The sequence below is a fragment of the Dama dama genome, chromosome 23, assembly GCF_033118175.1.
Source record: "Dama dama isolate Ldn47 chromosome 23, ASM3311817v1, whole genome shotgun sequence".
Taxonomy (NCBI): Eukaryota; Metazoa; Chordata; class Mammalia; order Artiodactyla; family Cervidae; genus Dama; species Dama dama.
The window spans coordinates 23,845,686-23,860,362 of record NC_083703.1 but is presented as its reverse complement, the minus strand read 5'-3'; the positions used below and the strand labels follow the sequence as shown (position 1 = coordinate 23,860,362).

The 14,677-nt window shown below is 43.0% G+C and overlaps 1 protein-coding gene across 4 annotated transcripts in view; it reads right to left on the bottom strand.

Moving 5' to 3' along the window:
• The window catches only part of MLLT10 (MLLT10 histone lysine methyltransferase DOT1L cofactor), a 218,008-nt gene extending 214,053 nt beyond the window's left edge, over positions 1-3,955 (bottom strand). For 3 of the 4 annotated variants that reach the window (XR_009690015.1, XM_061126178.1, XM_061126179.1), the window contains exons 1-3: positions 3,803-3,954; positions 3,374-3,533; positions 423-502 (exon numbers count right to left, since the gene is read on the bottom strand). Coding sequence is in view for 3 of the 4 variants with exons in the window: in XM_061126178.1 (XP_060982161.1) it covers positions 423-502; positions 3,374-3,533 (240 nt within the window). In the remaining variant the exon portion in view is untranslated. Of the gene's footprint in view, positions 1-422; positions 503-3,373; positions 3,534-3,802 lie in introns of all 4 variants that reach the window. The other variant, XM_061126177.1, reaches the window with a different exon arrangement.
• Positions 3,956-14,677: the final 10,722 nt, after the last annotated feature.

Below are 14,677 nucleotides of genomic sequence, written 5' to 3'. Positions count from 1 at the left end.
TGTCTGAAAATACTGAGCAAAGTTAAACTATACATGTACAGATATAATAAAAAGAAATGTGAATCACTAAATACTGATGGATTTTTTTTACTCCTTAAACAGAACCTAGCAGAATTATCTCAGTATAACTTAACCTATGTCCTACTGCCATTATGTTCCAACCATGATTAGCCAATTTAACCAGTAGGCAAGGCCAATAAAGCCAAAATACAACTTTATATTTTATCCTTTCTAAGTACCCATCAATATGCAATTCAATTTGTTTTTCAGATCTTATAAAACCAGCTTAAAACTGCAAGTCAATATGTGGCCCACATTCAATATTTGAACAAGACTGAAAACACTTCAAACTGAAACCTGAGTGTGTAGCATCCTAAGCTACTCATTGAAGTATTTTAAAGTTTTTGATAAACAGTCCTTACCACTCTGGCTGCTCTCTCCTGAGATTCACATTTCCTGCAAAACCATGGTCCTGTGGGTACTTGAACAATGCCATAGCAAGCTGTTGGAAAACAGAATGTTTGAAAATAAGTTAAAGGTTGAAGAACTATGAAAAATCAAATATTGTACCAAAGCCCTATTAAAGTAGTACCTCCAACTGCTTTGTAAAAAAACTAAAACATGTTATATTTATCATTTATCACCAAGTTACAATCATGACATTTTAAATATCAGAAAGGTAACTTTTTGCTACTTCATCACAAATCTTATTCTTTTACAATAAAAATATTAGATAAAATTTAACACGTTTACATAAATAACTTATTATTCATTCCTATAATGATTATATGAATATTCACTACTTCAAATTCATTAATTCATTCCTATATCTTAAGTTTAAATATCAAGCATTTTAAATACATGAAAATAAAGTTATTTTAAAATCACCTTTCAAAATAAACAAGCTATTGCAGGAAATGAAATGAAATGTAATGTTAAAAGTGAAATGCTTCTACTTAAATAAAATGTCCAGAATAGACATTTGCCTGTCTATACAGAAGGTAGATTAGTGGTTGTCTAGAACTGGGGGAGCTGGAGAGAAATGAGGAGTAACTGTTAATGGCTCCAAGGTTTCTTGTGATGATGAAAATGTTCTATTAAACTGCAGTAACAAATCCAAAACTGTGACTATACTGAACACCATTGAATTGTACATTCTAAGAGGGTTAACTGCATGGTATGTGAATTATATCTCAATAAAGTCATAAAAAAACAAACTGCAGGTTTATTTCTAATGTATAATGTTAATGTTTCAACAAGTGATGTGAATACCTATCACATTTCTAAATCACAGTCTAGTTACTTTAAAAATTGTTTCCATATTAACATTTACTTAACTCAAAGTTTAAAACTTGCCAAAAACCTAGAGACATTATTAATAATCCAATTGACATTTTCTCAAATGAACCTGCTCAGAGGAAACATGGAAATATATCAAATATTGGAAAGCATCTAAATAATATAAAATCAACACAGATTTCTAAAACTCCAAAAGCTAAACTCTGAACCCCTATTAAAAGTGGTAGTTATTCATTTGTGTCCAACTCTTTGTGATCATATGGATTGTAGCCCGCCATGCTCCTCTGTCCGTGGAATTCTCCGGGCAAGAATACTGGAGTGGGTTGCCTTTCCCTTCTCCAAGGGATCTTCCCCACCCAGGGATCAAACCCAGGTTATTCTGCATTGCAGGCAGATTCTTTACCGTCAGAGTACCAGGAAGTCCCAACCCCTGTTAAAAGGTATGAATAAAAATATTCTATCAACCGAGTAACTGGCAGTCCAGTAGTTAAGACTATTCGTTCTAATGCAGGGGATGGCAGTTCGATCCCTGGTCAGGGAGCTAAGATCCTACGTGCCTCCTAGCCAAAAAATCAAATCATAAAATAGAAGCAGTATTGTAACAAAACCAATAAAGACTTTGAAAATGGTCCACATCAAAATAATCTTATTAAAAAAAAAACAACACAGCGTTAGTGCCCCCCAAAACTTGTATTTTAATTCAGAAACACTTACAGAGAGTAAATTTTCAGTTGTAAATGAACATTTTCTAAATTGGGAGATGAAGACTACTTAGCATCATTTATCAACCAAATTCATAAGAAACACCTCCACAAGTACCAATGAACACTATAATGGAATATACCAGATTCTCAGACCTTAAAATCAGTAGTTTCAATTCACATTGTTTTCACTCCTTAAAAAGTGAGGTGTGCAACTCTGCGCTTCCTTGAAAGAACTGGGAATAAGTGCATTCTCAGATTAGATTATTTACTACCTCCTAAATCTCCCTTCCAGTTCTGAGATTCCATTCTATGAAAACTGCAGTTTAGTCCCTTAGGCTCAGGCTTTCTCTCGTTTGACTAGCGTCCAATACACTACTAAACAACATCTGCATCACTCAATGCCAGATTCAAAAATGGGAAGGGGCGCAGGCTGGTGCCTAACAAGAGGAGTACAAGAGCCACCAAAAAAATTAACTAGATTTTTCCCAACCTCAATTCCTTACCACCTGAAACGGAAACAATCAGAAGCTACCTTACTAGTGTCCTGACCTTCTTCTACATCCCCAAGACTCACCTAATTGTAACACCCCAAAACAATACTAAGATGCTCCCCAAGTTCCTGGCGGCACCGCCACGTCCTCTTCTGTCCGATTACTTAAGCTGCGGAAGCGGCCCGAGGCGGCCATCCCGACAAGACTCAGCCTCCACCCCAGGTAGCTCAGCGCAGCTTGGCCCAGCCGCTCCCGGGGACCGCACGACTGCGGCGGCAGCAGCCTTCCGCCTCTTCTCCGCGGGAAGCGCGAGCCCGCAGCGGCGGCCGCAGGGTCTGGGCCAGAAACCTTGGGGTGCGCGGCAGCCGGCGCCCTCCCCACCCCGGCCCAAATCTAGGGCCGCCGGGCAGCCCCCGCGGCCCCCGACCCGCCCCAGCGCCGCGCGCCCGAGCCCGACTCCATGGCACAGGAAGTCTCCAGACACTGCGGCAGACTGAGCGGCGGGAGGGGGAGGGGGCTCCACGCTTCCCAGCCGGCACCCACGGCCGCGGGACGCGCGCCCGGCCCCCCGCACCCCTTCGCCGCCGACCCCCGCCTCCCGGAGTCCGCAGAACCGCGGCTCCGGGCTCAGGCGGCGGCCGAGTGACACTTGAGAGAGTGAGCGCAGGATCACATGACAGTGCAGGCCACACGCACTTTCTCCCACATGCACAGCCCACACCCCCTCCGCCCCGCCGCCGACCCTCGAGTCAACCCCCGGCCGCGGAACGGGGCGGGGCGGGGGAGGGGCGGGAGGGGAACTGGCAGTTGCTGCCAAGGTGGGGGAAGCGGTGACGGTTGGGAGGCCGGGTTCGGCCCGACGGGCGGTTGGGTGTTTACCTTGATGCACCGCGACGCTGCAGCCGTGCCCGTCGCAATAAACCAGCGGGTTCTCGGCCCAGCCTCTCTCGTCTGAGCAAACGCAACAGCCTCCAATCATCTCCTTCATACTATGGGAGACCTCGTCCTCCAGTGACACGGGCCGGTCGCTAGAGACCATCTAAGAGGGAGTTGGGGGGGACCATTAAAAAACACATGCAAGCCAATGAGTGCTTCCCGCCCCCCCCGTACAGCCCACCGCGCCCCCGCTTCCTTCCCCGAGCCCCGGCCCCCGCCCGCCGCTCGGCCGCTCGCTCACTCGGGCTTTGCCGCTCAGTCACTCACGTTCCGCACAGGAGTCAGGAGCCATGTCCTTGCTGACTCCCCCCACCTCCCCTCCACCGCCTCCTCCTCCTCCTCCTCCTCCTCCTCGTTGTCTTCCCTCCCCACCTCCACCCGGCCGCTAACGCTGGAGCCCGGAGAGGGCACACATAATCAAGCAGGCCTCCGCACAGGCGCACTGGGGGGGCTCCCGCTGGGCCAGGGGCAGCGAGGGAGGGGAAGGGGGTTGCGCTTCCTCCTCCGAGCGTAACTCGGCGTGCGCGCCCGCCCGGCGGCCGGCGTGAGAGAGCAGGCCCGGGAGAGGCGAGGCCTGCGTGCGCGCCGCCGCGCCCGACCGGCAGCCCAGGCCGGCCTCCCGGCCCTGCCCCACTCCCGCGCCTGTCGCATCCGCCGAGGTGTGCTGCGGAGGGCGGGGTCGAGCGGAGCCGGCGGCGCGCCGAGGCCGGAACGAGCCAACTGGAGGGCGCGGGGGCGCGCACGCGGGGGCGGGGACGTTGGGGGCGGCCTTCTGCAACGCCGGCCGCGCGGGCTGCGTGTGCACGTCGCGAAGAGGCCTCTTTGGGAGGGAGGGTAAAAAGGGAAGATGCAGAGGGCCGAGAGGGAGGGAGGGTTTTATCAGAGTAGCTGAAAGGGACTCCCCGGAGGCATCTGAGGACCAACCTGCCAGCCTTTGCCTCAGATACTGGCCCGAGGGTAACAAGGGTTGGGCAAGTCGACCGCCTTTCCAGAAGGGCGCAGTGAAGCATGGCTTCCTGCAGTTGGCCGCATGAACTTCACTGTATTGCCGCAGCCTGTCCACCCATTAAATTCACATCCAGGGCTCTACCCAAAGTTCACCCAGTGAAAGTGTCACCAAGTCTGCCGCCCATTTACACACCACATTGGCCCCAGTGACAACTGAAAGTGCATCGCAGACAAGATCAAAAGCCTAAGTTAGGGTTAGAACCCGATGAGGAAAGAACACCTGTAGTACCTACCTAGCCTCAGCTTGCAGTGTAGGAGTACAAGTGGTTGTTAATCAAACAGCAACAATATAATGTGAGGATACAGAAAATGCAGTTTGAAGGAACCCAAGTTCTCCTAGTCAGTCACCAAACGATAGCTAACACCACACGTCAGTGGAGTTCTTTCTATTGAGAATTTCTCTGATCTGGCTCTGTACTTCAAATTTGCTCTTGCAAATTTGTCACTTTTATTAAGGTCACTTAAGTGGCAGAAAGATGGGAGCTTGCTGCTCACAAACGAATAGAAAATGGATCAGGCCTATCTGAACAGATTAATTAGCTGGATATTGCACAGTTTTGAGCTGTGAAATCTCCCACTGTTGCCCTACCCCCTATGTATCCTGTTAGCCCAATATTGATTTTAGGCAACAACAAAAAAGTGTCTAATTGTAAGTTTAGGAAATAGGAATATAGATTGTTTAAATGACAAGCATAGTTAGAAGGTAAATTCATAACTTTGATGAATACCTTGCAGGTAACAAAATAACTGTTAATCAAGTGTTGGCAGTATCATGTGAGGACCTAGAAAATGCAGCCTCATAAAATGCTAAAAATTGAAGGAACCCAAGTACTCCTAGTCAGCAAAAGATAATGGTTTAAGCTCTAAAACCATTCGAAGTGTTCTCATGGAGAAAAGAAAAATGGTGGCATGGCTGCTATTTCCATTTGAAATTAATTGCTAGAAATCTATTTAAGAATTATAGTAGCTGTCATACAATGCAAGCATATATTAGCAAGTATATTCAAACACCCTCAAAGCTAAGTGAGATAGCTACAGTAATGCAAAACTTTAAAAATGTACACTGAAAAGACAAAAAATGAGAATTCACTTAGTTATATTAGCACATTTTTAAAAGGTGATTACAAGATTACATAATAAAATACATCTTTTGGAGCTTATGGTAACAATAGATTTCCGACCATATAAGAATGATGTTCTTTAAATGCCACTGATATTTTTAAAACTAAAATCACCTTCGAACCAGTCTATACTGTTTCGTGTATCTGTACCATATATCTTATTTTTACCCCTTTTTAAGGGAAACCAACATCCAGTTCCTGCTCAGGTTCAGACTTGTAATGAAGAGTAATTTTTAGTTAAAATCAATTTGAAACTTCCGTTTCTGAAGACTGCAGTCAAACCTTAATGCAATAAATTATTTAAAAATACATTCATTTCATTTTGAATGCATTGGAGCTCAGTTCTTATGATGGGATTAATGTATATATAAAGAATGATAGGTATTTTACTCTACTCTGTAACACTTAAAGAAATGCAGGTAAACACTTGCCATTTTCAAAACAGAATTTTAGAAAAAATCATTTGTAACATTTTTGAAATTTAGACAAATAGAGAAAATACACTATTTCTTAAGAACAGGCCTTTATATAAATAGTAGCATCTAAAGAAGAAATTTTACTACAGATGTATATATAAATGTTCACAAAATGTAAATCAAATTATTTAAAACCAATATTTAACATCAAATGTTGGGTTATGGAAACTGTAAGAAAAAACATAGAGTAAAAATAGTTTATTCTAATTTTAACTCATGTACCAGATACAGAACTTTTTGTTATATATCAAAAGTATAATATTTAATATACTTCTATAAAATATTAGGTGACAAGGAAGAATAACAGACATTACAACGTCGTTCAGAGATACAGTTAATTACTAATTCAGCAAGTATTTATTGAACATTTACTGTGAGCCAGGGAACATTTACTAGATACAGGAAATATAACAGTGAGCAAGTTATATTTGTCCTTTGTGTGAGATACATATGCATGTGTTTGGTTGAATATGCTAGTTCTCATACCTCAGAATGGATAAAACTTATAGTTAAATTGCCAGAATTGCTAAAGTTCAACTAAGTTTCTAGAAAAACATGGTAATTGTTAAAAAAATAAATAAGTTCTCAAGATTTATAAAATAACTTCACAGAAAACTACAATTTCAATCTTAAAATAGTTATCCTTTAAATCTGATTTCATGTTCTCAAAATATCCTTTGAAAATATATATCCAGTACCTGTAGAATAAAACAAAAGTCTGTGGTCCCAGTAAACTTCTTCACATCACAGCAACAAACTCCGTATTGGCTAATCTATTTCTCTGAACTAATCATCTGAGGCAAACCACAAAAAACTCAAGTAAAGTATTTTATGATGTAACCTCTAACCCTACTATAATGGGAAACTATATTTTCTTCCCGTATGGGTAATATATCTTCTTATAATTTTCTTTATTCCTCAACCTAGTCACCAAATTTTTGGATTTGCTTTTCCATAATCATTTACATTAGTAGATACTTATGAACGAACTATTTAAAACCAAGTTTGCTTCCTAGATTAGTACTGTTTATATGTATCTCCTTTTTAAAGTTTTATTTGCCTTCTGTTATTTTTTCTCATGTTATGTTTAGTCTATTATATCTATTGTTGAAGCATATTTCTTTAATGAGATATAGAAATTGAGGTATATTTCTATAATGGTAAGACTAAATGCACTTCTCTTCACTCGGATTCTTAACTTCCATAAAGTGTTTAAAATTCAGTATTGACTTTGATACTAAGGTTTTTAAACAAAAAGCAATTATAAGAATTCATTCATCTAAATCTCATCAGAAACTGTAATTTTCTTTCTAAATAAACTAGTTGGAAAAAGCAATAAGGCAATTTCTTATGATTTGCACGAACTTTAAAATATACCTTCTTTTAAAAGAATCAATGAATAAAATTTTGTTTTGCTCATTGGTACACAAAATTTCATACTTTACATGAAAAGTTTATGAGTCAAATATTTATGCAAGTATGATTAAAATGTTAAGGTATTTCTGATACTAGTTTTGTTATTTATCTCACAATAAGTGAGCATTGTATCTTTATAGGTACAAAACCACACATGGCACCTGTATCATTGACTACTATCAGAAATTTCATTAAAAGATATTCATTCCAATTATGTTTTAAATTGATAGTCCATTAATGGCTTTTGGAAAATTTCACTTAATGAAGCATATTAATTAATCTAACTAGGTGATTTTTTTTCTTTTTTAGGTGATTTTTTTTTTTAACTCAGCATACCACCCTAGTGAGTGTCTTGTACGCACATAGTAGGCCTACAATAAATAGTTATTTAAGGCACAATATTGGTGTTTATAAGCCAATTGTAGTCTGAGCTTTATTCTTCAGAGCAAAACAAGGCTTTGTTTTCTATGTGCAACTGAACTAAAATTTCTAAGTAATGAGAAATGACTAAGAAATTTTCAGATAAGTTGGTTTATTTAAAGGTTTTCAATAGTCGAAATTCATACAAGTGAAGAGTTTTTATTTTCCCGGTAATTTAGAATTGTCTGTAAACAGTCCTCAAATGTTAGCCACCTCTCCATGTAAAAGACATCATTTTCTTACAAAACAGACCCTAACTTAGAATCAGTCATAATTAAGATTATTGTTAGATACACTTAATTATTTAAAAGTTTAGTTAGGTAATTCTGAAATTTAAATTGCATGTAATCTAAATTTTAAAATCTTTCTAAGAATCAAGGCCTAATATTTACTTTAAAGGGTTTAGTGTGGTTAATCTTGTGTTTGGCCTCAGAGCTACTCCTTTGCTGTAAAACTGATATGCATTGGCTGTATTTACATTTTTGGGTAAAACACCGTGTAATTACCAACAGAAAAATATATCTAAAGGATGCCTTTAGATTTGCTAGGCGTTACATAAACCTCAATAACATTTCAAAATTGGGATATTTTTTTCCATGATGCAATAATACTTAAAGGTGTTACACTTTTGACTTTTCAGAGTATCATCAATATAACCTAAGGGCAGGAGTGTGAGGTCCATGTTCCCATTTTTTAACTGACACTGAAGATTTGCATTTCTGTTATAATTAAAGTGTGATTAAAGTGACATATTTAAGTGTCTGTTTATAGGATACAATAAGGTTATCTGAGTGAAAAGATTCTGGACATAGAAAAGAGGAAAATCAGTTTCTGAAATGGAATAGAACCTTGCAAGAAATGAAACATATCTGGGACTTAAAAAAAAGAAAAGGAGAATCAGAAATTAAACTGAATTTCTAAATACTCTTTGGACCAAAGATTACTTTTTAAGATTTAAATGTTTTCCTCTCTGAAAGGGGCCACTGCTTACCAAATCCAGAAACAAGCCCAAGAATATGTTAATTAACTGCATTGTGTCCCAGAAAGAAAGAGGTTGACAAATTCATTTTTTTATTCCTTCAATCAAGAAAGTGTTTGCCTAGTACATCTTAGATTTTTTTAATCTATAATGTGTATATTTACCTCTTCAAATTGTACAGTAACAGTGCCAAAGATCATCATGGCCCCATAGGGTGAATCTTATGAAGCTTAACATTCCTGGCGAATTAAACACACAAGCCTCCGATCACTTTTTGTCAGTCTTTACTGTGGCACGTAAGAGCCAAACTGTAGGTAATTTTTATATGGTGGCAATTTATCCCAATTAAAAAAGCAATGATCTTGGATGCAAGCACAAGTGAAAAATATGACAGAAAACTAAAGAAAGGTATTACAAAGACTGACCTGGAATGCTACTTGTCCCTCTCCATCCCCACCCCCATTCATGCCCCTTTTTCCACCCATTTGTTGTTTTTCTCACAAGTATATCATGACTTGTAACATATTTTTTTAATTTAAATAACCCCCCCAAATGCCTGAAACACTAAAAGATGTAAAAAGATTCACCATCTACAATCAACTATGTAGCAGATAAACTTACAAAGCTATTCTAAATATTCAGACTTATAAATAAAAAATGTAAATTGAATCCAAGTAGTTGGGGAGGGGGACCATGGGAGGATGAGTGTGGAAGGAATGAACAGATTGAGAATATCTAATTTCAACACAATTTTTTTTTCTGTTCAAATCTTTCCGTAGCTACACTTCCAATGATTTCTTATATAAGAATTTCTCCCTATATTTCGGAAGAATTGAATTATTTCCTTGAGGAAATGCAAGTTTAGGAAGAAGAGCCGCATAATGAAAGTGTTAAAATGCAAACCACTTCTATAGCATTTCAAATGCAAAATCACAACCACTACTACCTTTAACTGACTCTTAAGGGTTCTTTTCAAACAGATGCTATTTATGAACATCATCTGTTAACTTCTTTCTTGTAATTCAAAACTCTTATCAAATGATGTTTTCATGATGACGTGTAAATATAATATTCCATTAGAGATCAATTCTAATTGGTTTTTAAAAATCCACCTTGGGAAACCAGTGCTGTATAATACACAGACTAGTAATGGGCATTTTTCAAGGAATTTCCGCAAAGTCTATTATAAATCTAAGTCGAAATTACTCTCTGGCCCTAGTAAGTTTCGAGCAAAAGGATTGAAATTATTTCTTCATGAGTTTTCAAGCACGATGACTTTACTCTTGTCTTCAAGACTTGCGATCACTTGTTGGAAATCTTCATTTTTTAAAACTGTGACGCTTGCCAGAAATATTTTTTCCACATGCCTCACAAAGGAAAATAGGCAGAGTTTCGTAGGTGTCTTTCAGTTCTTTCTTTCTAAAACGTGTTATAAAAGCAAATGACACGTTTTTCCCTTATGAATTTCAGTGTTATTTTGAAAATGCACTTCACGTTAAGAATCCAAGCCTGTTTTTGTTAAGGGTAGCTCAACCCAGCCTTTTAAAACTAAACTCCTTATGTACAACAAAGAACTGAATAGTAACAGACAGCGAAACGTGCTTTTCCGAACTCCTTTGAACCCCAACATTCATTTTCAAATCCATACATTTAAAGAGATTTAAAATAGGATATGATGGGCTCTAACTCTCCGGATCCAGAAAGAAAAAAAAATTTTTGCCCACATTTGTCTCTATCTAGCCATCACTTTACAAACATATCTATGCTGCTTTCCCTATTTTCGTGTGTGAGTCTCAGGCTTGCCCAGCTTCCTCCAATTTAGCGGCACGTTGTAAAGCCGCCTTCCTACGCGGGCTGGAGTTGGGAACCCCTCGCCAGCCAACACTGATCATAAAACTTGCCGACCCGACCCGGCCCGAGTCTTCTGCAGTTCGGGGAGCTGGGGGTGGGGGCAGAGTCCGATCTCGGGACCCCTCCCCCGGGAAGGACTCGCTCGGCGAACTGCTGCGCGGCGGCCGAACAATGGGGGCGGCCGGGCGACCGGAGCCCGACTTCCAGCTTCACCGGCGGCGCCGGCCGCGCGCCCGGCCCCCGCCCACCTCGGCCCTCCCCGCCCGCGGTTTCGCGCTCGCACTGCCGGCGCAGCCTTCCTCCCGAGAGCCGCGGCCCGGCCCGGCTCGCAGCTCTTCGCCGCCGCAGCGCGCCTGCTTCCCGGCCCTGGGCTGGCCCTCCTTCCTCCGACTGCGACTCCGAGGCGCTGCCTTCGGCGACCCCAGTTTTCGCTGCGGCCGCCTTCCCGCTATTTCCTGAATGTATTTTCTCAGTTTCTCCTTTATTTTCAGAAGTGGTTGCGATGTCTCACTTCCACCTTAATTTTAATTTGCTATTTCCCTCTGGAAAAGATCCTCCCAGGAAATCCAAAAATCTAGGAGGAACTACAGCAAATCCCATAAAACCTTTAACTCTAAATACATTTCTCTTTAAAAAAATTTAATGCATTTACGTCGTCTAGCCAGGCAAAAGAATTCGCCCCTTTTTATTTCCTCCTTTAAATATTGTTATTTTAAACTCTCCATCAAGTGCATTTTGACGAGAGGGCAGAGAATGTGTCTGGCGGCATGCAGCAAACCAGAGGTTTTATCTTACGCCTCCCGGGACGGTAAAAAAGTGGAACGTGGACGAGGGAGCTTCTAGGAAAGAAGCAACACAATTCGCTGGAGAAGAAGCCAGGCCGGGCGGGGGGGGAGCGCAGCGGGGGCGTCGAGGGCCCTCGGGCTCCGGGTAGGGGAGCTGGTCTGAGGAAGAGAGGAGGTTTTAAATAGCTGGGGCCGGGAGGGCGGCGGGCCCGCGCATGACAGGACTTTATGAGACAGGATGGAGCAGCGGATGAGATTACTTTGCTTTCTCATCCCCTAAGAAAAAAACTAAAGTTGGAGGGAGGCGGAGAGAACAGCCATCCTTATTTCCTCCCCACGTTTCCGCGGAAGGACCGGGGCTGCAGCGGGCTGGGAGAGGGCGCAGGGCGAGACGGACCAATAGCAGTCAACAGGTCCAGGCCGCGGCAGGGCAGCGGGGCCGGGCCGCCGCGCCCCCTCCTTTCGGGTCCCCTCCCCCGCCTTTTTCTCCCCTCCCCTCCCCCGCAGGCCCGGCCCGGCAGGGGAGGCCGGTTCTGCACTCCCCGCCCCACCCGGCCCGACTGTGGTCGCCTCGGCCCGGGCTCTCGGGGTGGGGGTGGGGCGGGGGTTCCCTGCCGGAGAATCCTCCCCCGGGGCTGGCGGCGGGGGGGGTGGGGGGGAGGGGACGGGATCGGGGAATGGAGGATTAAGAAGGACTCGAGCTCGGCACGAGCGCGGCCGGCGCGAGGGATCCTGGGTAAAAAGTGGCCGCGCGGCACCGGGAGAGCGCGGAGAGGAGCCAGGGTCAGAGGTCAGGGCCCTGGAGCCCCGCTTGCCGAGCCCCCCACGTGAACGCAGCGAGCAGGAGGAACCTTTTTGTTTTCGACCGCGCCAGCATGCTCCCCTATTGACCGAGCTGCTTTTCCCGGGCCGCTGGAGAGAGGAGCTCCATCCCGGATCTCCTAACCCCACCCCACCCCCGCCTTCCACCACCAACACACTACCCAACTCTACCCTTCCTCTCAACTCACTTCCCAGCCCCCCGTACCGGCCTTGCAATAACGCAGTAAATTTGCTTTAACAACAAGTGGGGGTGGTTGCATTTACTCCTCCCTCTCCTCCCTCCTCCCCCTCCTCTTGCTGCGGCTCTTGACACTACTACAAACCAGGACTATAAACATAAACATGTGTCCCTGTAACTGGGCAGGTAATATACGGATTTGGGGGTGGCGTGGAGGGGGGCTTGGTCGCCGCTGGGTGGGGGGCAGTAAAAAAATGTGTGTTTCACGTGCTCGCCGGCTTTGGGGGCTCCCCCCACACACCGATCCATTTATATAATGCCGATGGCACACGGTCACTTACTCATTCAGCCACACAGACCCACAAAGGCCGACTTGCCGATAACCACTGTACCCCAAAGCAAATACGTTTACATACGACTCTCCTTTCCCAACCACTGCTGCCATTTCTATCAGCAAACAGTAGCGTCAATACTTGAATCCCCTTTCCTTTGAACAAAAGTATTTTCCACATAGAAATAGGGAACATTTTTCGACCTGAACAGTACGCCGCTCTTTCCCCATAGACAGTAACCTACACATTTTGTGCGCAGAAATCCTTTCAAAAAGCAAGTAAGGCTATTTAAATGACTGAGTTTGAAATCTGTAATGTAAAGATTCTTTCTTGGGCTTTCCCTTCTTGCATTTAGCAACTTCTAAAGTTGCGGGGGCTGGAGCTCTGGAGATACGCTACAGCAAGTCTTTATTATTATTATTTAGTCTATATTTACACTGCCGCTCAACTTTTCTTTCTTAGCTCAGCAAGCGTAGCAATAACTGCTTACGGTAGAGCAAAGCGAATCCCCTCGCAAGCTTTTTGGCTTGAAACAGAGGGAGATTCAGAAAATGTTCAGATGGAGAAGTGGTTCCCTTTGTTCTTTCATTGTTTCTCTAGGAACTGGTGGATACAAGGACAAACACTTACCTTCTCTTCTTTTTGCTCCCCAAACCAGACGTTCCCATCAGCCTTAAAATACACAATCCACCTTGAAAGTAACTACGAATGTCGGGAGAGTTTGTATTCCATTCTTTTTCTCTCTCTGCCCTCTTTTAGCGTAGGATTAAGTTGCCGAGCACGTTGCTGCAAGCTGTAGCCCCCCGCCTTAGTGAATCGGTCACGTTTAGGACCCTCTAAGTCCATCCTAATTCTGCCAGTAGAATTGAGGGTATTGGAAGCTCGAAACTTTCAAAAGGAAAGGGGTCCGCAAGCATCCAGGGAATTTAGGTATCCTCTGAAAATTTTTACCACTGTATTTTTGTACCACATCACCAAAAGAATTTGCCAAGAAATACTAGATATTTCTTTGAGGAAAGTGTGTGTGTGTTTTTTTGTTTAAGTTTCTACTTAGCAATGCGCTGCTCAGACAGATGGAGTAAAAAGGCAGGTTTGTAAGGACATTTAACGGAACGAGTGGGTTTTCCATAATGTTTGTTATGCCATGTGTTTTTTTCAAAACACTACTGGAACTGAGAAAGGAAGCAAACAGAAATTTGAATTATAGCGTTTCGGAATGACTTAAAGAGAGGCACTTGCTTGAAATGAATTTGTGTAAAAACTGGCCTTTAAAGCAAAAAGTGAGCTTTTCCAAAGTTGAAAGACAATTTTCACACTGTGATTCCAAGATTTAACAAGTGACTTCCCTGGCTAGCATGTGATACGTGTTAGTGTTTAGTGTCCAGCCTGGTGGGCATTACTCCCCAAACCTTGTTTAAAATCTGATTATAATGTGATTTGTTGGAGTCATGAATACGAAATGATCCTTGTGTATCCATAAATGCGAACTTGGAGTTTTTTGATCTCCCGCTTTTTTTGTGTGCACCCAGTAGCTGCAGCAGTGGAAGACAGTGATTGGCTCCAGTGCTCCTAGAAGAATTTGGGCTGAAGCCAGGGGAACAGAACCAGAGGATTCCCTTTCCAGAGACCATCAGGCTTCACATGCGTATCTTTCCCTTCTCCCCTCTAGGGTGCTCAGAATTTTCAGTGTGGCTTAAACAGCCCATAGGTAGGCCTCAACACTGAATGTCATCACTTCAGGTCCTACTTGTTTGGCTCTCGCAGATGGGAAATAAACAAAAATCGGGGTATCCCAAATAAATTGTGGATCTTGAGGTTTGTGGGTTATTGAATACGCCAACACAGAACTCTATACTTTC